Below are 24,373 nucleotides of genomic sequence, written 5' to 3' on the forward strand. Positions count from 1 at the left end.
AAAACTAATTGTACAAGCTAATTCTATAAACAGAGGCCCAGGTGGGCCTGTTCTAAAACTAGCTAGAGGGAATGGGGCTGAGGCTAGTATGCTCGAAGGCCACCAACAACTCCTTGTCCGATGCGGCGGAGTTGGAACAAAGAGAGGAGCCAACGCAGGGGTACTGGGATGCCCTCCCTCATGATGTTCCCTTGATTCTCTCCAATCCTCACGGGCGTTGGCTGTTGGAGAAGGCGACACTCGGGCACCAGCCATGACGTGATCTTGCGCATCTCCTCCTGCGGGGGTGCGCCCCGGGGAGGAACGTTAGGTACTTCAGGGACATCCCTCCTGGCCACCACGCAGGGCACAATTAGGGTTACGCCTAGACTCTGCTGCGCCGGAAGCCCAGTAGGGGCTGCGGTCACAACGGCTCTTGGCCTGTGTGTCCTCACACCGGCCCAAAGCCGCCCCATCTCTTCCAACTCTGGTCACAATCCTGGCAGGGTTTTTGAAGGGGCTCGGGGAGCTGAACGGACATGTTGCTAGTTATGTTGGGAAGTTCATGGAGTATGGAGAAATGTTTCCCCCAGAAAGCCTTATATAGAGGTTGAAGACTGGTGAGAATTAATCCACACAAAATTCGAAAAAAGGATTATCAGCGGTACTAATCACGAGGATACCAAACCCCAAGAAGAATGTAGACCACTGGATTTGTATCAATTTATGAGGGTATTAATGAAGGCGTGTTTCGCGCATCGAAGCGTCAAGCGCGGAGCGCGAACGGCCAAGGGGCGCCTCGTAAATGAAGAAGATGGGAACTTGAATTGAAGGCGAGGTCAACGCTCCATGTAAGACCAAAGTACGAACCACCCCCGCCCAAAGCACCGTAGAGTTAATAGTCCGACCCGAGGAGTAACCGTCTCCAGTAAAGCGGTCCGAGGACAAACCCCTTCATACAGAAGAATGGAAGTGTTAGACAGAACCAAGGCATTGCATGGTCCTCGAACTCAAGCCTATGGGGAAACTAACCACTCGACTATACCTGGGTACTAGACAGAACCAAGGTATTGCATGGTCCTCAGACCCAAACCTATGGAAAAACTAGATACTTACAGAAGAATGGAAGTGTTAGACAGAACCAAGGCATTGCATGGTCCTCGAACTCAAGCTTATGGGGAAACTAACCACTCGACTATACCTGGGTACTAGACATAACCAAGGTACTGCATGGTCCTCAGACCCAAACCTATGAGAAAACTAGATAGTTACAGAAGAATGGAAGTGTTAGACAGAACCAAGGCATTGCATGGTCCTCCGACTCAAGCCTATAGGGAAACTAACCACTCGACTATACCTAGGTACTAGACAGAACCAAGGTATTGCATGGTCCTCGGACCCAAACCTATGGGAAAACTAGATACTTACAAAAGAATGGAAGTGTTAGACAGAACCAAGGCATTGCATGGTCGTCGGACTCAAGCCTATGGGGAAACTAACCACTCAACTATACCTGGGTACTAGACAGAACCAAGGTATTGCATGGTCCTCGGACCCAAACCTATGGGAAAACTAGATACTTACAGAAGAATAGAAGTGTTAGACAGAAACAAGGCATTGCATGGTCCTCGGACTCAAGCCTATGGGGAAACTAACCACTCGACTATACCTGGGTACTAGACAGAACCAAGGTATTGCATGGTCCTCGGACCCAAACCTATGGAAAATCTAGATACTTATAGAAGAATGGAAGTGTTAGACAGAACCAAGGCATTGCATGGTCCTCGAACTCAAGCCTGTGGGGAAACTAACCACTCGACTATACCTGGGTACTAGACAAAACCAAGGTATTGCATGGTCCTCGGACCCAAACCTATGGGAAAACTAGATACTTACAGAAGAATGGAAGTGTTAGACAGAACCAAGGCATTGCATGGTCCTCGGACTCAAGCCTATGGAGAAACTAACCACTCGACTATACCTGGGTACTAGACAGAACCAAGGTATTGCATGGTTCTCGGACCCAAACCTATGGGAAAACTAGATACTTACAGAAAAATGGAAGTGTTAGACAGAACCAAGGCATTGCATGGTCCTCGGACTCAAGCCTATGGGGAAACTAACCACTCGACTATACCTGGGTACTAGACAGAACCAAGGTATTGCATGGTCCTCGGACTCAAACCTATGGGGAAACTAGATACTTACAGAGGAATGGAAGTGTTAGACAGAACCAAGGCATTGCATGGTCCTCGGACTCAAGCCTATGGGGAAACTAACCGCTCAGCTATACCTGGGTACTAGACAGAACCAAGGTATTGCATGGTCCTCGGACTCAAACCTATGGGGAAACTAGATACTTACAGAAAAATGGAAGTGTTAGACAGAACCAAGGCATTGCATGGTCCTCGAACTCAAGCCTATGGGGAAACTAACCACTCGACTATACCTTGGTACTAGACAGAACCAGGGTATTGCATGGTCCTCGGACTCAAACTCATGGGAAAACTAGATACTTACAGAAAAATGGAAGTGTTAGACAGAACCAAGGCATTGCATGGTCCTCGGACTCGAGCCTATGGGGAAACTAACCAGTTCAAAATATCCTAAGTGTTAGACAGAACCAAGGCATTGCATGGTCCTCGGACTCAATTCTATGAGGAAACTAACTACTTCAAAATACCCTAAGTTAGGAAAGGACCAAAATCCTACCTGACCTTTGGGACATAAAGGGACTGCCCACGCATACATTCTTTCCCCATCATCATGGTTATTGGCATAACTGGCCGACATACAATTCATGCAAATGAAAAGAAAAGAAAGGAAGCAGATAGCATTCAAACAAACAAACAACCCAAAATAGACAAGAAGGGAAATTAAACTGCCATTACAATAATGAGTCCATAGAGGTTGCGTGACAAGAGCCACATTACATAAAAAAAAAAAAAAAAAAAAAAAAAGAAAAGAAAGAAGCACAACAAAATAAAATTAAATGACACGAAAGCAGGATGAACTGAGACGCCAGGGAATTTACTCCTTTTGCTCAGGCTGGACAGGGGCAACCTCTGACTCCTCCGAGCCCTGGCCTGAGGGGACAGCCTGTAAGGGTACGATAAGAGGGGCTGCTCCCTCAGTGGTGGGGATCTGAGCATCGGATGGGACCTTCGCTACCTCTTGGGGCACCTCCTCACTCGGATTTTCCCTTTGTTTGGCAGCCCCCACCTCCTCAACAATCTCCTCGGCCTTAGTGCCATCAGGGGCGGCCTCGCGGATAGTAGGGGGGTAGTACACGCTCTCCGCCTTCCACAGGTCGAACGTGGCCTCCATCTTGGCTTGTTTGAGGGCCTTAGCCCAGACTTAGGAGCAGTATCGCCTACATACCCCCGGAACTTGAGCTTTATAGAGGGCCTCTACCGCAGCCACCCCATCAGCGTAGGCGACGGTCTCAGCCTCCTCCTTGGTAGTCAAGGCCATCTCCCTGCCGAAATCTGCCTCGTCCTTAGCCTGCCGAGCCTTGTCTCTAGCCCATTCTGCCTCCCTCTGGGACCCTCGGCCGCTATCACCTTAGCCTGCAGATCTGCGATCAGATCCCTTGCGATCTGCAGCTGCTCCTCCGCCTCGCCCAGGCGCTTTGTCTGCTCCTTAGCCTGGTTCTGGGCACCCTCAAGACCAGACTCTGCACTGTCCCGAGCCCTGGTCATCGCCTTCAAGTCCTCTCGGGCCTTGGCAAGGTCAGCCTCGGAGTTCTTCAGAGCCCGGGTGGCCTGAAAGCGCCAATCGCGCTCCTGGTCTAGGGCTTTCCCCTGGTCGTTCGCCGCCCCCTCCAACCTATAGATGGCCTGAACAGCCTGCCAGAGTAACCGATGCGGTATAAGCCCAACAAAAGAAAAAGAGGGGAAGGAAAAGAAAGGGAGGGGAGTCGAAATTATAGCCCTTACCATCCCCATATATCGCTTAAGGCTGAGGAAGACCTGCTTGCTCCTCAAGGAGTTCAGCTCGGCCATGTCCGCTAGGAGCAGCAGGCACCTTTGCAGCGCCTCGGCCACGTGCGCACCTTTGCCCTCGTTGAAGTCTCTAAGGGAGGCGTTATCCCTCAAGGGCTCCCCATGGAGCATCGGGGCTGGGAGCCAGGCCTGAGCCTCGGACGTGGTATCGACGACCTGTCTGTCCTGGCTCTTGTCGCCTATCTTAAGCTGCTTGGACGGCCGCAGAGTATTGTCCTCCTCCTGTGAGGACATCGTCTTATCCTCCATAGGCCTTTTGCCCTTATCCTTCTTCTTCTTGAGGTTGGCAGGCACGGACCTAAGGGGCAGGCTCGTCTGGGAAGGAGGAGGAGGAGGAAGCTTCTGCTGAGAGGAAGTCGACCTAGTCTTCGGAGGAGGAGGGGGAAGCTTCTATTGGGGCTTCCCCGGTTGGCCCTCAATCAGGTCCAACAAGTTGGTGGTGGGCTTCCTCTTGTAACCCATTGTTGGCGGAGGAGGGGTTTCTGAAGCGAGGAGGTCTGCTTCGGTTAAACGAGGATCACCCAAGTCCCCGGGAGGGTCCGCGGACTGATCAAGCTGAGCGAAAGCGTCAAATGCGTCCCCTTCCCTCTCTGGATCCTCCTCGGCAGCCTCAGCGAATACTTGGGAAGAAGAGGGGACAGCTAGGGTAACAACTTCTAGTTCGGAGGGTCCTTTGGGGAACTAAAATCCGTCCTCGGTCACAGCAATCCTCTGAAATTGAGGATCGTTGGCTCGGATGACGTGCTTTGGGACCGGGAATGATTTCTGGACAGGTTTATACCCTAAGATAATGTAGGCGGCCCTAACTTGATTGTCGTCCTCGTTTATATAAACCGACGCCCTCAGCACCTTCTGCAAATCTTCCCGGTTGACCAAATGGAAGTGGTGCTTAGAGGCGTGCGGGTTTACAAGGGGAAAACACCACCATGTTAGTAAAAGGAAAAAGGGAAGAAAAAAGGGCAAAAGAACTTAAAACCCCTCCTACTCCTACTACCCTACCTGGTATCCCTTCCGTTGTTGGGCAGTGAAGGCCATCGTGCCACTCCCCTGACACGATGAGGAAATCCTAGTTCAGCCCCTTACTGGACTCAGGGAGGCACTGGATGAGCCGCACCCTGTCATCCCTCGTCTTCAGGTAATAAGACTTGCCCTTAAGAAGCTGAAAGTTGTAGCACCAGTTCACGTCGTGGTGGGTCAACCTTCGCCCCATCTTCTCGTTCAGGGCGTCCACACAGCCCAAAATCCTAAAGACGTTTATCCCACACTTGGTAGGGGTCAACCGGAAGTGCGTGAGGTAGTCCCTCATCACCGGCCCCATGGGGATCGTCATCCCCCCTTCGAGGAAGGCAACAATGGGAATTACCATTTCGCCCTCCTGTCTATGTAAGCGCCAATCCCCGTCCTCACAATATCTCAGACCTATATTGCCGAGAATTCTGTAGTCGGCGATGAATTTCTCCATCGCCTCCTCAGTGTGGACATATTTCTTAAACCTACCCATCCCAGTTGACGCCTAAAGGAACTAAGAAGGAACAAGTGAAGGAGAAGGAGTAAAGGGGAAGAAAGCTCAGAGAGGGGTAGAGCGACTTACTGGGAAGAGGAGGAGCTCCTCGGACAGGCTTTTTTGTGCTGGAGATGTAAGTGAGAGTGTGTCTGAACTCAGGAAGGACGCGCGAGAATTCTTGATTGCAAATAAGGAACAGGAAGAAGCGGTTCGTATGGGTATTTATACCCCAAATCGAAGAGCCGTGCGGGTTTTCCCGCCCATAGATGCGAAACAAACCTCCACCGTTAGATTGGTAACGCCTCGTTAGACGTGGGGAGCACAGAGCCGCCTGGATTTAATGATGGGCACGTTGTGCACTCCGAAACGTCAGCAACGCGCCTTGGGCAGATGAAAAGACCCCAGTGCTGACAGGGGGCGTAGGGCTCGACTGGATACGGAGCAGGCCCGAGGATGTCAAAATCCTCCTCCCCGCCCGAGGATGCATGCAGCAAGATTTTGAGGGGCTATTGTGGGGCCAGAAAATCAGGTAGCCTCGGCCCACTCCAAGCCAGGCCCAAGGGCCCACGCTGAGGATAGAGGAGGGGTCCGAGGATGAAAGCGCGGGGACCGACCCCTGAGGAACATATCCGAGGAGAGCCCACCCTCGGGCGTCCGAGACCTCGGAAGAACGCGAGTACCTCTCCTCCAAGGGGGACTCCTTGAATATCCGAGGAGGAGAGGGCCCAGTGCCACGCGTCGGCGACAGGAACACGGCGAAGGGGCAAGCCTTAGGCGAGCTGTCACCTCTGCATTGAATGCGCTCACCTAACCCCCCTGGCCGCATTAATGGGGATGTAACCCCTTGATAGGGCAACATCGATCATGGTGAGCCACTTGAGCACGGATAAGACCTCTGATGGGACAGACGGTCAGAGGAAAGGCCAATAGATGATCAACAGAAGAAAGAAGGGGATAGGAGGAAGAGAACTATATAAGAAAGGTGAGCTGAAAGTTTAAAGGGGATTTTTGGGAGGGGGGGTGGAGGTCATTCAGATAGAAGGACATAGAATAGCTCCTAGGCGATGTAAGTTTGAGGAGGGAAAACCTCCTCGGCCATAGGTCGAGGAGCTACCCTCAGTTGTAAATTGGACTTATTATCCTTCAATAAAAGAAAGGAGCTTGTGCTCCGTTGTTAGCCTGTGAGCGTCTAACCCTTTGACCCACTCTCTAAAAATGTATTGTTGGGGAATCTTTCTAAATTGAGTCCCTACAATTAGCTAATATTGGTGAGAAAAAAAATAATTTTTTTAGAAAGAGAAAAATTGATTTAAGTATGATGAAATAGTTGATTTAAGTATGAAACAAACTCACATAAAATAAATAAATAAATAAATAAATAAAAAGAAGAAGAAAGAAATAAACTCTCTTATATATATATTGTCCTTTTTGGTAATTTATCTCTCAAACTGCCACTTTTATAAGTACTAGCCAAACACTAAGTTTTTTCAAAAAGCACTTTTTAACAGTTTTTACCAAACACTCAGCTTTTTGAAAATGCACTTTTTCATTATACACTTTTTGCAAACTCCATTTTTTCATTATGCACTTTTACAAAAAGCTAAACCAAACTCACCATTAAACTACATTAAATTTGGTAGCGATGTTAGAAGTGCCTTTAAAATAATGCATTCTAAAACTATGGGATTGGTCGAGTACAAAATGAATAAAATAAAAGTAGTGTTAAAGGCATAATATTTTCACAACAAAAATTAAGTGACAAGTTATTACTAGTTCTCATCTGCATTAAGGGCCAACCACAACTTTTTTATCTACAATTAAGAAACCGTCACCTAATTTTTGTTAATAAAATAATGTCCTATTCTAGATTAAGTATGGTTGTTTCCTTAAATTCTGGTAAGATTATTTATTTTCTGAAAACCATCATGCATGTAACCGGTACCACCCTAAAAAAAAAAAAAAAACCAACCACACATTGAATCACTACAATTTAAGAAAGGAAATAAAAAAAGTAAAATACACGAAAGAACAATATAATAAAAGATCACTCTAAAAAAAACAATATAATAAAAGAGAATTCTTGCATTTTTTTTTCTTTTAGTAAGAAGATTTTACGTATTTCTAATATTCCAAACCTTAAAATCAGTTCATAGCACACTGCCACTACTCTGCGAAGTCTTACATGTTTTTTGTAAAGTTTGAAGGTATATATAAAAAATTAAAAATTAAAAAAAAAAACATTTATCATTGATGCATTAATCATAGAGAACTAGCAAAAGAGAAAAGAAGAAATACACTAAAGTCAAATATGCACATATGAATAGACACAAAGGGATTCAAGCTAGCCAATAAAAAATCGGATCACAAATGAGTAGAAGCTTGGATATTTGTATATCTGTGAACGGCTGTTGCGTACAATCTATAAGTATATTTTATAAATGTTCATGGTAGAGACATAGATTGTACAATCTATGAGTACAATCTATGTCTCTGTTTGCTTCTATGTATTTTTCTATGAGTGCCTTTTATTTGCCCTTTCCACTGTTTGTAAATTCCTTAATAGCATTTATGAATATTATACTTGTCACAGATTTTGTAGGGAGACTGGAGATCTGAGGTGAGAGTGATTTCCATTTGCAGTGGTTGTCAAACGATCGACTCAAACCGGATTTAAAGAGAGGACAGAAAGGGTGTGTTGTGATGTTCTTATGTTAACGGGGCTTCTGCACTTCATTTTGTCTTGTTGCATACTTTTCACTATGTACACCATTTACATTTTATTCTTGCCGTACCTTTGCTTTTATAGTAGTTCTATTACAGTAATATTTTGTAATAAAACATGTATAATTTGGAGTGAATGTTGTTTTCTATAATCATACATTTTGGATATGAATGCTAACATGTGTGTGATGGTAACATCAGTTTTTTTAATACTTAGTTCAATCTTACAGAAATGTTTATATGTTCTTCAAGGTGGTATGGTACTATATATGGTTCTAAGCTTAAAGAAGCTTATTTATACTGTCGTTGCATTGCATGCCGGTGTTTTTTAGAGAAAGTGACCTTACTGTGACCATTATGAATGATTCCACAATAGTTTCTTTCTTTCTTTCTTTTACTTGTTGTATAGGTGGTCGAGAGTGTGAATGGAGGTCTTTGTGAAAAGAAGATTTGAATAAGAATGGTATGAGAAAAGGAGCATTTTGAAGTGCCAAGCACCTCTATTCAGAGCCATGTAAGAACGACCAAGTTATGGGCCCATAACTTAGTGCTATTTTGCTGTACCAGTACCACATAGAATTTTGGATAGATTAATGGGGTTCAAAAGTATTGGCCAAAATGGCCCATTACCATTAATTTTGGAAAAATTTGGCCCAAAAACACTGTTTCGGAAATAATTAGGGAAGTACCATCTTTTTAAGTACTCGAGTTTGGTAAACTCGAGTACTATGTTTTTTGACTTCCACCGTGGCACGCTGACATGGCCGCTGAGTCAGAAATTTCAAACAGTACTCGAGCTTCCTGAGCTCGAGTACTGTTCAATGAGGTACCCGAGTTTAGTGAACTCGGGTATTGATCTGTATGGGCGCCAATTGCGATTTAAAAAATTCAAAACAGTACTCGAGCATGGGAAGCTCGAGTACCATTTAAAAACTCCTAGGACAAAAAAACTTTTCTGGCATTAAACATAATTGGAACCAATTGGGATTTAAAAAATTCAAAACAGTACTCGAGCTTGGGAAGCTCGAGTACTGTTTAAAAACTCCTTGAACCAAAGAACTTTTCTGGCATTAAACATAATTGGCACCAATTGCGATTTAAAAAATTCAAAACAGTACTCGAGCTTGGGAAGCTCGAGTACTGTTTAAAAACTCCTTCAACCAAAGAACTTTTCTAGCATTAAACATAATTGGCACCAATTGTGATTTAAAAAATTCAAAACAGTACTCGAGCTTTGGAAGCTCGAGTACCGTTTAAAAACTCCTTCGGCCAAAAAACTTTTCTGGCAAATATAATCAGGCAGATTGGTACTCGAGTTTCTGAAACTCGGGTACCAATCTGCCTTAACAACTCAGGTGCCCAGCTGGCTTGAAAATTTTCCTGGGCAAAAAAAACCTGAGCCATAAAATTAAATCTGCTCCAAACCGCCGACCACCTTCCTCAGATCTGCTCCAAACCACCAACCCCCTTCCTCTAGATTTGCTCCAAACCTCATCTCATCTCATTCTCTCCCTCTCTCTAAACTCTTTTTTTTTTGGGCAGAGCTCTCTCTAAAATCAGAGCATGATTTTAGAGTGAGCTCACTTAAAGAATAGTAAATACACTTAAAGTCAAAATGATCTAATGATAAATTTTTGTTTGAGTTGGTTGAGACGAGAGAATAGAGTTTGAGTTTGATATGATTTTTTAAATTCGGTTTAATTCTATGAATTTTAGTTTTTAATTCTGTTTTTATTTTTATTATTTAGTTAAAATTAATAAATTAATTTTTTAAATTTATATGCTGATGTGTCATGGGTGACATGGCATTTTTATAATATTTTAATTGCTTCGGCTGCCACCTCAGCTATTTCCGTCGGTTGACTGACGGAAATGACTAAAATGGAACGCGTAAATTGGTTTTAGGGACTAAAAGTGGAAAAAATAAAATGTAGGGACTAAAATGGAAAAACGTCAAAATGTAGGGACTAAAAGTGCATTTACGCCAAATATATATATATATATATATATATATATGTACACTGTACACACGTACGCCTATATATATACATTACGGATTTGAATAAAAAAATTTCAAATTAATTAAAATAAATGTTTATATATTGAGTTATTTGTTCTATTATATACATTCTAATTTAACGACAAACTTATGTTATGTTAGTATAAGTTGATAAGATATTATCAAAAGCCAACTAATCAAGTTTTTAGTATAAATTTTAATTTTACCAATATATATAAATTTAGACAGTACTTTAAGCAATCAAAACAACAAATAAATTTATTTATTGTCTATATTTTATTGTGATTTTGAATGTTTTGATTTTTGCTTATTTAAAATCTAATATGCATACATAGATGACATTAATTAAGATTTAATATTCTAAAATACAAAAAGTCCGAATTCACTCCCATTAAAAAAAAAGGTCTAAATTCACGAGGAGTCAAACACGCTTAATATGGGCTTTCTTTACTTGATAGTAGATAGATATAATTAATTCCACTTGGAATGAAGGACCATTTTAATTTTATATTTGGTAAGTATAATGAGGGGGCTCAATAACAATTATACTCATGAATAACACTGAATTTCCAAGGAATTCAACCAAAAATTTTATTTAAAAAAAAAAAAAAAAAGGTAAAAATTGAAGGGCCATGCCCATGTGTACAATGGCACAGTAGGTTTTATTTAATTCTTGACATTGATCCTAGTACATTGGTCTTCTTCTCATTATTTTTTTCCAATTGTTTGTAAGCTAGGTGCCATTGCTTGAGAGAAATGAACGACCGTTGCAAAGGGTCTGCAGCTTTCTCAAGCCAGTGTACTACAATAAGCAAAGCCATATTGCTCGGGAGGGAGAACCACTTGATGCGACTCTTTTTATCACGCAAGGCATTGTGTGGAGCTTCACAACCGCTAATAATGGTGAGGGAAATTATTCCTCAGAGGCTGAGTGTATTGGGAAAGGTGATTTCTATAGACAAGATCTTCTAGATTGGGCTTTCAATGACTCCCCCATATCACTTAGCCTATCCAAGCTCCCAATCTCTAAGAAAACTGTCAAAACTCATGGAAAAGTTGAAGGCTTTGCTCTAATGGCCAACGACTTGAAAACTGTAGTTTCAAATTGGAGAATTGTAGCTTCTGCTTTACGAGCAGCACGGCAGTGCCGCCATGGAAGATAAGAATGAAAAATCTTGAAATTGTTGTTGAAAAGCTGGTTTGTTTTGCAGCTATTCGATTGTATTAAGTGTGGGTTTGGCAAAAATTAAAAAATCAGCTTATTTTACTATTCAGCTTATTTTTGCTACTATTCATGAGCTCTACTATATTTTTTTTGTACTATTCATAGGTCCTACTGTACTATTTCAAACAAAACTTAAGTTGTACAAAAACATCTTCACATTGGTTTTTCAGTGACAGTTGCTGGTTGTTTGGATTCTGAGCTTTGCTTGTATATGATTGTAGGTATGGACCAAGAGTAAGAGCTAGGCTTCATATTGGAGAGTGAATTTATGTTGAAAAGACTTAAATTTATATTAATTTTTTTCAAAGTTTCTCTTGAAAGAGTGTGTTTGGAACCACATACGGGGTGTAGTTTAATGATAGGAGTCTTTATTCTAATATTTAAAGAAGAGCGGTTCAAATGATAGCCCTAAGAAGGTCCGTGTGGTACATGTGATATTACTCATTGTCGTCATATGGCGTGGAATCAATGAACTCACATTGAAGACTCATTTTTTTATCCAGCAAAAAAAGAAAAGAAAAAGTGTGTTTGAGAATAATTTTATCTTTTAACTTTTATGTATAGCTTTTAGCACACTTAAAAAAAAAATAGCAAAAATTAGATATACAGTTACCAAACAGACATATGCAGTGTATATGCTAGAAATAAACAGACTATTGAGCGTACTTGCAAGTCTTTCATTTGCCAAAAATGACCTTTTTCTTGCCAAATATTCACGTTCAGAACTGCGTGACCCAGTCTCAGAAACAAGCTGTAGTTGATAGTCTTGAGTTGACAAGTCTTTGAGAGGGGTTTTGGACAGAGACAAGTCTTTGAGAGGGGCTTTGGACAGAGTCAAGTCAATGTTCTCCGAACACGCCACGCGTCTCTGCTACGTTTCCATATTCGAATTCTCTTTTGATTGAATTTCTTTGAGAGAGATTTTGGGAAATGATTTTAGAGGAAAAAGTCTTTTGGTGAAATTAAAAATTGAAAATATTATAATAAAATAATTTTTAAATATGTAAATAGATTATAAAATTTATTTTTAATAAAAATTTGGTTAAAAAAAGAAGTTTGTAGATCTTATGATCAGTATACGAAACTCACTGAAAAAATTAAAATACGCTCTTAAAAGAAAAAAAAATAAGGTAAACACAGACGCAAGCACAGTAGCTATATCCAAATGTTACCTTATTAACTACATTATTTAAACTTTTCTTCTTAAAAAAAGAAAAAAAGAAAAAAAAGTTGACTGAGAAAATAAAAGTCTTTACGTGTGGGTCATGGTACTTCACTGCAAATTATGAGCCGCAATTGGCTTATCTGAAATTGCTCTTCCTCACCCTTTCTTATTCAGAAGAAAAATTTTTGCATCTTCCTCACGTTTTGAAAGTCATGTCACTCACCACTCTTTTGTGAAAAAAGTAATTTAGTTAACCAAAAAAAATTTTAAAATCTTTCGTATTAATTCTGTTTGGTAAACCGGTGTCTGACTTAACTAACAAAAATATTAAAACTTTTCTTCTTAAAAAAAATAGTTCACTGAGAAAATAAAAGTCTTTACGTGTGGGTCATAGTACCTCACTGGCAAATTATGAGAGCCCCAATTGCCTTATCTGTAAATTGCTCTTCCTCAGTTCCTCACCCTTATTTATTCAGAAGAAAAAATATTGCAACTTCCTCACATTTTGAAAGTCCTATCACTCACCACTCTTTTGTTTCCGGATTCTCTAGTTCGACCTCGTAAAAGTAAAACGCCCCCTAGCTAGGCTGAGTTCTACTTCTACAAGCTTCAACTTTACTGTAAGTAGATACACCTTCTCTCTCCCCTCTCATAGTATCTCATATAAAACTAATTTGTAACTCTATACATATACATGAATATACTTAAAAGATATACAATAAAAGTATACCATGTCCACTTTATTAAAATAGGCAACAATAATGAATAGACTATTTTTGTGTGGGTTTTCTTGCATTTATTAGAATATCACTTTTTTTAGAGGAAAATTAGAATATCACTTAATATTTATACGAATGCTTCTTTAGTATTCAGATAGGTCTTAAAGTACTTGTTTGCATATTATACGTACCTGTGCATGTAGCTTATAAATATTTTGAGGTCAAATCCTAGATCCATCATTGTCTTAATGTGCATAGTCTATGGAGAGGTTGCATATATCTTAAAGTACTTGAAAAATGGAATTTGCTTAATCCGTTTCCCACTTTTCATAGATTAAAATTAATAATTTGTGGTAAGGTGCGTTGGGTCTTATTCATAATTCAGTGGCTGATTCTTTATTTTGGACTTACCCTCGTTGAGAAGCTTTAGATATGAGTTACTGTGGGCATCGCAGAAGAAATAAAGGTGAAAGCTTTAGGTATGAGTCATCATTCTTAATTAATTCTTTTTTCTTTTCTTTTTTTTGATTGTAATCTTTTTTGTCATGCTGGTGAAATAATTAAATTCATCATTTCTTAACATCTTAGACTTTTATGAGAATTGTTCTTTTATCCTGGTATTGATGATCAAAATTAATGATTAAATTCTGAGCTCGAACTATATCTTTGTTAAACCTCTCAAACCAATGTAGACATATATATATATATACACACACTTACAAAATAAGTAAATTAACCATAAGTCAGTCTTGGGTTCTCTAGCATATAAACACTTTTCATAGCATTTTGTATGGTATAGACACTAATATCTTTTTAAAAAAAAATTTAGGGGGGCCCATTGCCCCCAATGGTCAATACATGCCTCCATCCTTGTATAATATATATATATATATATAACTGAAGACATTTGAATTTTTTATTTATTTATTAGGCCACATAAATGTCGGAGACATTGCAATTTTTCATATCATTATTCTAGTATATATATTTTCAATTGAATTTAAATTCTATTTTATATTTGAACACTTCATAGAATCTTGGCATATCATATTTTCTTTAAAAGGTTCCATATATGAAGACAAAAATAATTTAATGTTTAATGCTAGAATATATAATTTCATATATAAACACAGTTAAAACTTGATGCATGGGAGTACCTAATTAATAATGTTACTTTCTTTTCACAAAATAATTCAAAATAATTATAAGTTAGTTATGTAATCAAAGGTACAATTAAATGTTAGGAACCTTTTTTTTTTTTTAATAAGTCAAGACCAAGAAGGTTTCGATAACAATACAAATCAATTTGAATTATGAACCAACTGCTACAATAAAGTACTCCATCATATGAACCCATTTGAAGTGATTGTATATGGTGAGATGCTTATTAATAGAACAGTACTATTATTATTATTATTATTATTATTATTATGTAAACCAAAGAAGTCAATACCGTACCTAAGGCTGTACCGATTTGGCTAGCAGTATGATATATTTTGGGTACCGATCAATATCGGTGTATCGTTTCGAGTTTACCGCTATTCTATATATTTAATATATATACACACACACACACAAAATCTCTATTTACCATAAAACATTACCTCAAAAATCTCTGTTTACCATAAAACATTCCTTCAATTAAGAACAAATGGTTTCATAGTTTTAAACTTTAGCATCAACTAAAGTTTATAATGAAACACAGTAACCCAACAACAAAATAATATGGCTGAAACAACAGTAATCAATTTTTTATTTATCACATCATCTGAGAGTGAGAGTGAAAAAAAAAAAGAATTTCTGACTTTTTACATTACTTTAGACTAAACTACAGTTTTAGCCTAAAATATCATAAAACGCAGTGATAGAAATGAATTGCAAGGCCTAATAATGAGTTAACTACTTTTAAGTTTTAACTTTGCACCAATCACAGCCCAAAGCCAAAGCCCAATTCCAGCAACTTCCTTCTTCTTTTTTGACTCTTTCATTCAAACCTACACAGTACGCGCGTCCTGACCCTCCGACCTCCTCTACTGCACCGACCACCACTACCTCAATACTCACTCACTCACTCACTGATATTAATTACTAATTACACAACACACACACAAACAAGTGCTCATAGTTACAAATATCTTCAGGTTCTAATTTCACATGAAATATAATTCCACACAGCAAAAATTAAGGCAAAATTTTAACTGAGAGTGAGAGACAGCAGCCGAGACCCGAGAGACAGAGAGCAGAGAATGAGAAGCCGAGAGAGTGAGTGAGAGACATAGCAGCTAGAGACGCTGAGACAGAGAAGCCGAGAGAGTGAGAGACACAGGAGCAGCTGAGAGAGAGCGTGAGAGAAAGAAAGAGGGCTGTGCGGCTGGGACCTTAGGGTTAGAATTATGATTTAGCACAATTACCATATTGCCCTTGAAAACTTGTCAAAATTGCCCCCAAAAAAAGCTGGATATGTTTCGGCTGGTACCTCTTTATCGGCCGAAACAGCCGGATTTGGTAGAAACAGTCAGTATGTGTCCGATACGACCAGTATTTTTTCTAGTACGAAATAGAGGAAGTACCTATATCAGTGCATTGGCCGGTACGGTACGAGATCGGCTTCACTGATGTAAACTAATATATAAATTTAAATCAAATTTTAATTTTATATTTTGTATATTTAATTAGAATTTTAGCACATCATATTTCAATAACCACCCATTTTACCTTATCTTCACCACCAAATTTATCTTTGTTCAATAGTTGAGGGACTACAATTATGATACCCACATTCTAAATTGATTAGATTGAATTTAATTGTATTAGTGTGTGTGATGGAGCTGTGTGCTTAGACATCAGATGCTTACTAAGTAGATCTTAGTCATGTAAGTAATTATGAAGAGTCTTACTTGTAACTAGATTAGTCCTTAGGGGTATAATGTCGTTGTGACCTTAGTATTTGTTAAACCGTTTCATCCTTGTTTTTCCTGTTCTACTCTTACCATACATAGTAGGAGTTTCACTTAGTAATTTTATGTTTATATATATATATATATATAATTTCAGGATTAAGGATATTGAGGGGAGTTACTCGAGGCATGGAGTTGAAGCTGGAGGTCACCAGTCCATGATTGATGGAGGTGATTCACTGGAAAGGCATCACCGAATCTTTCAAACGTGGAGGATAATATTTGGAGTGTCTTGTGTGATTGCAGTATCATTGGATCCTTTGTTCTTTTACGTTCCTTTGATCAACGAAAAGAATAAGTGCATTGAGTTGGACAAAAAGTTGAGAACCATATCTCTTATTTTGAGATCTGTTACTGATATCATTGGCATTATAAATATTATTTTGCAAGTTAATAATGGTTATACAGACAAGACCTCGGGAGAAGACATTGATCCAAAGAAAATACCAAGGCCGTGGCTGTACTTCCTAATTGACATTCTGGTTCTTCTTCCCTTCCCACAGGTAAAGGAGAGATTTCTTCAGCTAATTTGGCTATACCAATGATGACTTTTATTATTGTGCCATATATTTATATTTCTATCTGTTGACTCTAAACTTGTTGTAATCCGTTCAGGTGATAATTTTAATTTTTTTCCGAGAACTGAGAGGCTCAAAATCTTTGAACAAAAGAAAGTTGTTGACTTCTTTTGTTCTTTTCCAATATGTGCCAAGAGTTGTTCAAATCTACCTATCTTGGAAAGATCCTAAGAGAAAAGCCAACAAATTAACTAACAAAAGCCCCATTTGGGTTAAAGCCGCATTCAATTTCTTCCTGTACATCATTGCCAGCCATGTAAGTTTGACTTCAAACTGATTTGATACCATGAAATTTTACGTTGACAAGTATCCATTAAAAATATATATATATATATATATATCAAAGTTTTTTTTGTTTTCTTGAAACAAATTTAGATTTCAAAAATAACAATATTAGTGAATCAAAAGCACTTATTTCGGAAATACAAAAAGAAAAATATTTTTATATAGGGTCCGTTTGAATTGAACTTATTATTGTTGAAACTGAAAATTGAAAATATTGTAGCAAAATAATTTTTAAATTGTAAATAGTATCAGTAGGACTCATTTTTAATATTTTTTTAGTGCGTAAATAGTGCTGTGAACAATGATAAACAGTGTATGAACAGTAATTTTTGTCCCCTGCACATTAAACCCATATGATGTTACTGTTCACGGGCAGGGGAAAAAAAAAAAATCTGAAAACGCAAACTGAAAAACGCAAACGCCGAATCCAAACGGCATCTTAATAATTATAAAATGTGAAATAATCCATTTTCTTCATTTGTGCAATTGCATGGATTATATATCTTGTACAATTGTATGAATTATTATTGTTATTATTAATGTTTTTGCATTACAATTATTATTATCTGGTTTGGATAGATGAGGAATTAATTGATGTTCAATGACTCGCTGGTCTTTCAGGTATTGGGAGCCTTCTGGTATTTTCTTTCTATTGAACGAGAGACAGCTTGCTGGCACAGGGCCTGTGAAGATCATAAGGAATGTAGCGAAAGTTCTTTCAATTGTGATCACAATTTTGGAAATTACACATTTCTAAACGATTTTTGCATTATAAGTCCACCAAATACAACACCAAATACAACCTTCTTTGATTTTGGAATATTTCATGGAGCCCTTCAGTCTGGTGTCGTGCAGTCCAAAAGTTTCTCAATAAAATTCTTTCAATGTTTTTGGTGGGGCTTGCGACATCTAAGGTTTGTACTTTGTACATATTCGACTGATCTGCTGTTCCATATTTCTAATTTAGAATACATTTTATTAATAATTTTAATCTATGGTTTCTAGTTAACTTAACTAGTAAAAACTTTAATTTTCGAATAAAAGATATAGGGTACGTCGTCCTCACATTTATTTTATTTTATTTTAATAACGTATTTACATTTATTAAATCATAAGTTTATAGTAAAAATTTTGGTATATCTCTTGGTAGTTTCTCCTCTTACAAACGCATTTTTAATCATACGGTTTGTAGTCAATTTATCATAGGAGGTCCTGTACATTTTTGTTGCATCTGCTCATTTCTCCTCTGCCAGATAATTTTTTTTTTCCCATATGATTTAAATAATCAATAATATATCATATACAAGGTCCTGTATGAACGTGTCATCACCCGTGGGTATTACAAATGTGTAACATAAAGTTATGTGATACGTATTCATGAAACAAAAAGGAAAAAAGGAAAAGGTTATTTGATATAACTTAGACTCCACTTGAGAGGAGAGAATGGAATGGAATGGAAATGAATAAAAAGAATAATTTTAGAATATTCTTCCATTCTCTTATTTGGGAGTTTTAATGGAGGGAATGGAAAGTCCATTCCCTTGTTTGGGAGCTTAAGTGCGAGGGAATAGAATGAGTAGGAAGGAACACTCATTCCTCTCTATTCCCTTAAAACCTCAATTTTCATTCCCCCCGAAATTGGGAGGAATGGGAGGGAATGAAATTAGATTTAATGATTTTTTTACTAAAACTCCCAAAATACCCCTATATATTTAACCATTTATTTTTAAATAGAGGTCTAATAGTAATATTGTCATAAAATGATTTCATTCTATTCTTTCTATGCTGCTCCCAAACAGGATTACTTACGTTTCATTCATTTTGATTCATTTCCATTCTTTTATTTTAAAACATCAAGTCAAGGTTATTTAATTTCATTCTTTTCCCTTACTTAAATACATTCCATTCCATTCTATTCCTTTCTATTCCTTTCTATACCCTTTGAGATCAACTATCTCCTACTTATTGGGTTGGCGATGCTATTTATTTAAAAATCTTTTCTTATACAAGATAAAAATTATACTTTAGTCTAATCTAAATGTATATGTGTATGAAGTTTCCTTCTAGAGACTTTAATTTTGACCATTGTCCCCTACGCCACACAAGTACTTATACTTGTGGAGTGACCATAGCATCAAGGGTATACGGTAGTATCCTAAAGGTCTTTTACTTGTTATCTCATTCCAGTTTCCTTGCCTAAAGCCTAAATATAGATATATTGTCTTAACTTTTTTTTTTCCACAAAAGTTTGTAGATTAATTCCTACGTTATTTATTGCATGTATGATTAATTATAAGATAATTAGTATATCTAACACATTATGGTTGCTCCGTTTTGCAGTTCTTTTGGACAAAACCTCCAACCACGTAACGATGTCTGGGAAAGCCTCTTTGCAATTCTTATTTCTCTCTTTGGCTTGCTATTATTTTCGTATTTCATTGGAAATTTGCAGGTTAGCGCCAATTCTTTACTTTACTTTTTCTCTTTGTCAAAGGCTTAGGGTTCAGCTACTTCCTCGTTATACAATTATGAACTAGAACATTAGTTAGCCTGATAACAAGAAGTGAGCACAAGGGTGGTGTTTAGGTTATTATGATCTCTTTTATAATTGAAATATGACTTTTGTTATATGCTCCCCAAGCCTTCTTTTAATGGTTGTTTTAAAATGCATTTGGCTCTGTACTGATCAAATTAACCTATCCTTATCAACTTTTTTTTCCTTGTTAGCCTTCTTGATAAGTACCGTTGTCGCTAATTTTATTTATTTATTATTTTAAATGACTAAATTTGGTTACTCAAGAGTCTTCTGGAGAAATTATACAGTCCTCTGGTGGACTACATCATTTGTCCACTATTCTACTAAAAAACTTTCACTTGTTTAAAATTGCTGAGTCAGTAATTAATTTCTGTTTAAAATTTTTTTCTAACTAACAGTTTTAAACAAGTGGCAGTTTTTTAATGGAATGGTGGACCGCATCACTTATCCACTATGTGAATCTTATAATTTCTCTTGTGACTGATGATAGATAATATCTGTTTTCTTTTTCCCTAAATTGTATTTATTGAATTATAAAAATATATTATTTTGATCCTTAAACTTTACCAAAACTTATTTTTCAATTCTTAAAATTTAAAAGTTTGTTTGTCATCCTTAAACAAATGAAAATTTTGTTTTTTATTTTTAAATTATTAAAAATGTTTTACTTTCTATTATTAAACTTAAAAAAAAAAAAAGTCATTCCTAAACTAAAATTGAAAAAAGTTTTTTTTCTTCATACATATTTTTGGTTCTATGCTAGCTATTAAAGAGAATATTCTTTACAAAGTTTAAGAATGAAAAATACAATGGATTTTTTTTTTTTTTTTTTTTTAAATTTAAGGACCAAAAACAAATTTACCAGTAGAAGTGGGACAGTTATACATGCAGTCGGAAACTAAAAAATCGGAGGAGCAAAAGAAAACTTTGGAAAAGGAAAGAAAGAAGATGGAGAAGGAAAGAAAGAAGAAGAAGGAGGAACAAAGAAAGAAGGAGGAGGAGGACAGAATGAAGATGGAGCAGGAAAGAAAGAAGGAGGAGGAGGAAGAAAGAATAAAGATGGAGGAGAAGATGGAGATTGAGGAGAAAAAACGAACCATAGAAATATGGATGTTCAAATACAGGCTTCCTGTTGAAATGAAAAATGAGATTATGCAGAACGTAGATCGTAGATTGGAAAGAAAAAAAGATGTTTTTGTGGAGAACCTGTTGCGTCATCTTCCTGAAGAACTAAGAAATGCTGTAAAACGCTACCTGTGCTTTGATCTGCTAAGAACTGTGAGTTTGTTTGCTATTATAAATTTTCTAATTACATTTTGTCCCTATGCATACCAATAGAATTATTGACTAATATCATGCCTTTATTTACTTGAAAAGTTTGAAAAAATTTACGTCTTGTCTTCTGTCAAAAATTAAAATGACTAATATTATGCCTGAGAGATGTATCATTTAATTAAAAACATATATAAACAAATAAAAATATGTCAATAATATAATTAAAATTGAACAATAGAATAAACAATAAAATAAAAGAACAAGATTCACTTTAAATTATCTGACGAATGCATATGATGTGAGGCCAAGTTAAAAAAATAAAAAAATAAAGATTATAATATATGATAAAATGATTTAAAATATTTAATGAAATCCTTTTTAACTTTTGAAACTTTATATATATATAATTGAGTTTTCATTAGATTAGTATTTTATTATTATTTTTAAACACTTAGAATAGCTAGTGTTTCATTTAAAATAAGCTTCAATCATTTTAATGTATTTTCAGTTTCAAAAAAAAAAATCATTTTAATATATTTATAATGATTTACACGATGAAATTATGTTGTACAATTTAAAAACACATAACATAAATACCACATATATGACATACACGTTATGTATTAATATATAAAACCAAACGGTCGTTATTTATAGATATTTATAATGATTGTGTTTACATCTTAATTATTTATTCTACTATTTAAAGCAAATATAATATAACAGAATTCTAATGAAATATATAAATATAGAATATAATTTAAACTCAAAAAAAGATATATATTAAAAGAGAAATGATATATTCACAACATTTTTACAACAAATCCTAAATAGCAGATTGTTACTGGTGGTTATTATTAGGGCAAAAAAGTAATTTTCGTGTTATGTTCAAATTTAAACCAATAATAACTAACCACCTATGATTTGTTGTAAAAATGTTGTAGACGTAGCATCTCTCATATTAAAATAATGATGAATAAAATTGTAAGAATAAAAGCTCCAAAATTTATGAGACATAGGTCAATTAAAAGTTAAACATCTTTGATTTTATATATATTAGCCCCAAACCCACGCGATGCGTGAGAATAGATAATTATTTCATAGTTATATTATAATATATAATTTTTTCTCTCTAAATTTTGTGGAAATAATTGTTCTCTCCCAAAATTAAACAATTTATAAAATTATATATCATTTATCTATCTAAAAAAAAATTTATCATTTTATTATTTGGATTTTGTTGTTGATATTATTCATATTTTAAGAGGTCCATATTTTTCTAAATTATATTATTGTGCGTTATATTTTCCTAATTTTTTTCCAGTACAAATAAACTGTTTAAGTTTTAAATATATTATTCAAATTTATCATTCTCTTAAACTTCGAATTATTTATTGGGTTTTGTTTAATAATATAGATACATGAGATTGGAATTGTATATTTTTTATACATTCCTAAAAATATTTAAAATAATGTGTAGAAAAAAAAAAGTAGACTTAATGTCTAAAATTAAACACTTAATTTTCTCAACCAAAAAAAAAAAAAAACCCTTGGCTACGTACACTTTCATTTATTAAAATTAAATTCTTTTAACTAGACATTCATATTGCATTTATTCTTATTACGCTCCTATTGACCCTCATCATCCACCACATCATTATTCTTTTTATAAATTTTTTTTTTTACTTTTAGTTTTTTTAACAATATTAAATATATAAATATATTGATTTTACAAATTTATCTTAGGTAGTTTTCACTTTAAGTATTCATTTACTTTAATCTTGATGTTATAACTAAATAATAAATCAATGAAAATTAAAAAACAAATATTGTTTATACATATTCATCTTGGGTTGTTTTAATATTTAGTAATCACATTCAAATACATAACCAAGATTGTATTTTAATATAAATTCAAAATTTCACTTTCAAAACAACTAAGTAATATGTAAAAGAAAAAAAAAATCAAACAGAAGCTATAAGAGGGAGTGAGAAGATTTGTGATAGAAAAAGAAAAAAAAAAAAAAAAAAAAAAAAAAGACTACCAAATTGTATTAACCCAAAATAGAATTATAAAAATATATAATGATTCATCGACTTAAAGTAAAATTGCAAAATACACACACACACACATGAGATGAGTTCAAGTTACACCATTTTTATATCATTAATTGAAAATAGATCCAAAGTCTAAAAATACACTACAGGCCACATCATCAATTTTCTAAAATTAATGTTCTATCTCATATTTCCCATTAACTTCAATAAATGCCCCTCACTTTCTCATAGTCTCTCTCCATCCCCTTTTTCTCTGCAACTCAAACGTACAAATTTATTATCCTTCTATTTTTGCTGTTTCCTCAACCCTTCATTTTTTTTTAAGGTTCTAAATAATTCCTCTGTAACTTTTTTGCTAAAGTCTTAAATGGCATAAATCCATGAGAGGAGCTGGCTAGTTCGTAAAATAATAGAATTTAAAGTTCTCTACATGTATCAGATAAAATTCCCAGCTCTACTATCCTGTGCTCTAGGTCCATTCCAATCACTTTTTTCTTTTTAGGGTTTGCTTTGTTTTGATTTTTATTTTTATTTATTGGGGGTAGAGTAGAGGATCAAAGTTTAGTGTTTACTTTGATTTTTTTTCAATGAACTTAGAGAAGTTAGTCATTGATGTTCTTCCTCATTAAACCCTTTCCATCTGTAAATTCATGCATAAATAATGTTTCCCATATATGCAAAGTCCAAATTTGGGAGAGGAAAAATCAATGATACAACAATTTACAAAGTCACAAAAATTTCAATTGGGAAATCAAATTATTAGGTTCACTAGGAAGATTGCTGATGTGGTCCTTCCAACCAATGAGACGATGCCATTTATGCAAATGTGTGAGTGAGTTTCCTAATCAGCACAAGGAATAAAAAATAAAAATTACCAGGTGATGTCACATTTGTATAAATAATAGCATTTTATTGGTCAGAAGGTTAGGAAAGATCACATCAGCAATTCTCCTAGTGAACCTAATAATTTCTCATTCTAATCAGCCAACCAAATTAATTAAAAGAATGGGAAAAACAACAGCAACAACAACAATAATAACATAGAAGACCCTAAATCAAAGACACCCATTAATCCTATGATCAAGAAAACAACCAGCAAAAACCAAAAATAGCAAACCTCATAATATTGACAGCGAATTTACTCCCACACTCGCCGTCACATTGCCCATTAAAACTAACTCACATTAAAAAACGCAACTTAGGAACAATAACCTTAACACCAAAAAAAAAAATGCAGAGTACCTAATCATCTAACTCTCATTTTAAGGATATTATTTTCTTGATTTTCCTTCTATTTTTTTGATCTTTTTTAGGCAGTATTTCCTCCTTAAATTGTAGAGGAAATTA

General features: G+C 36.2%; 1 protein-coding gene across 1 annotated transcript; it reads left to right on the forward strand.

Annotated features, from left to right (window-relative positions):
• The first annotated feature begins 13,100 nt into the window (after positions 1-13,100).
• On the forward strand, positions 13,101-21,031 carry LOC111989501 (cyclic nucleotide-gated ion channel 1). Its single transcript, XM_065764410.1, has 7 exons — positions 13,101-13,238; positions 13,762-13,816; positions 16,392-16,797; positions 16,910-17,128; positions 17,779-18,071; positions 19,498-19,609; positions 20,573-21,031. The coding sequence occupies exons 2-7, from the start codon at positions 13,770-13,772 to the stop codon at positions 21,029-21,031; spliced, it is 1,536 nt and encodes a 511-aa protein (XP_065620482.1). The 5' UTR covers positions 13,101-13,238; positions 13,762-13,769.
• The last annotated feature ends 3,342 nt before the right edge of the window (positions 21,032-24,373 follow it).

This window comes from Quercus suber, unplaced genomic scaffold (genome assembly GCF_002906115.3).
Source record: "Quercus suber isolate HL8 unplaced genomic scaffold, Cork oak 2.0 scaffold_558, whole genome shotgun sequence".
NCBI lineage: Eukaryota > Viridiplantae > Streptophyta > Magnoliopsida > Fagales > Fagaceae > Quercus > Quercus suber.

Bases quoted from the DNA above. Each gene is read 5' to 3' on its own strand.
- LOC111989501 (XM_065764410.1), top strand. From the start codon at position 13,770: ATGAGTTACTGTGGGCATCGCAGAAGAAATAAAGGTGAAAGCTTTAG. The intron at 16,798-16,909 runs GTAAAGGAGAGA...TAATCCGTTCAG, and splicing joins TTCTTCTTCCCTTCCCACAG to GTGATAATTTTAATTTTTTT. The intron at 18,072-19,497 runs GTTTGTACTTTG...TCCGTTTTGCAG, and splicing joins TGGGGCTTGCGACATCTAAG to TTCTTTTGGACAAAACCTCC.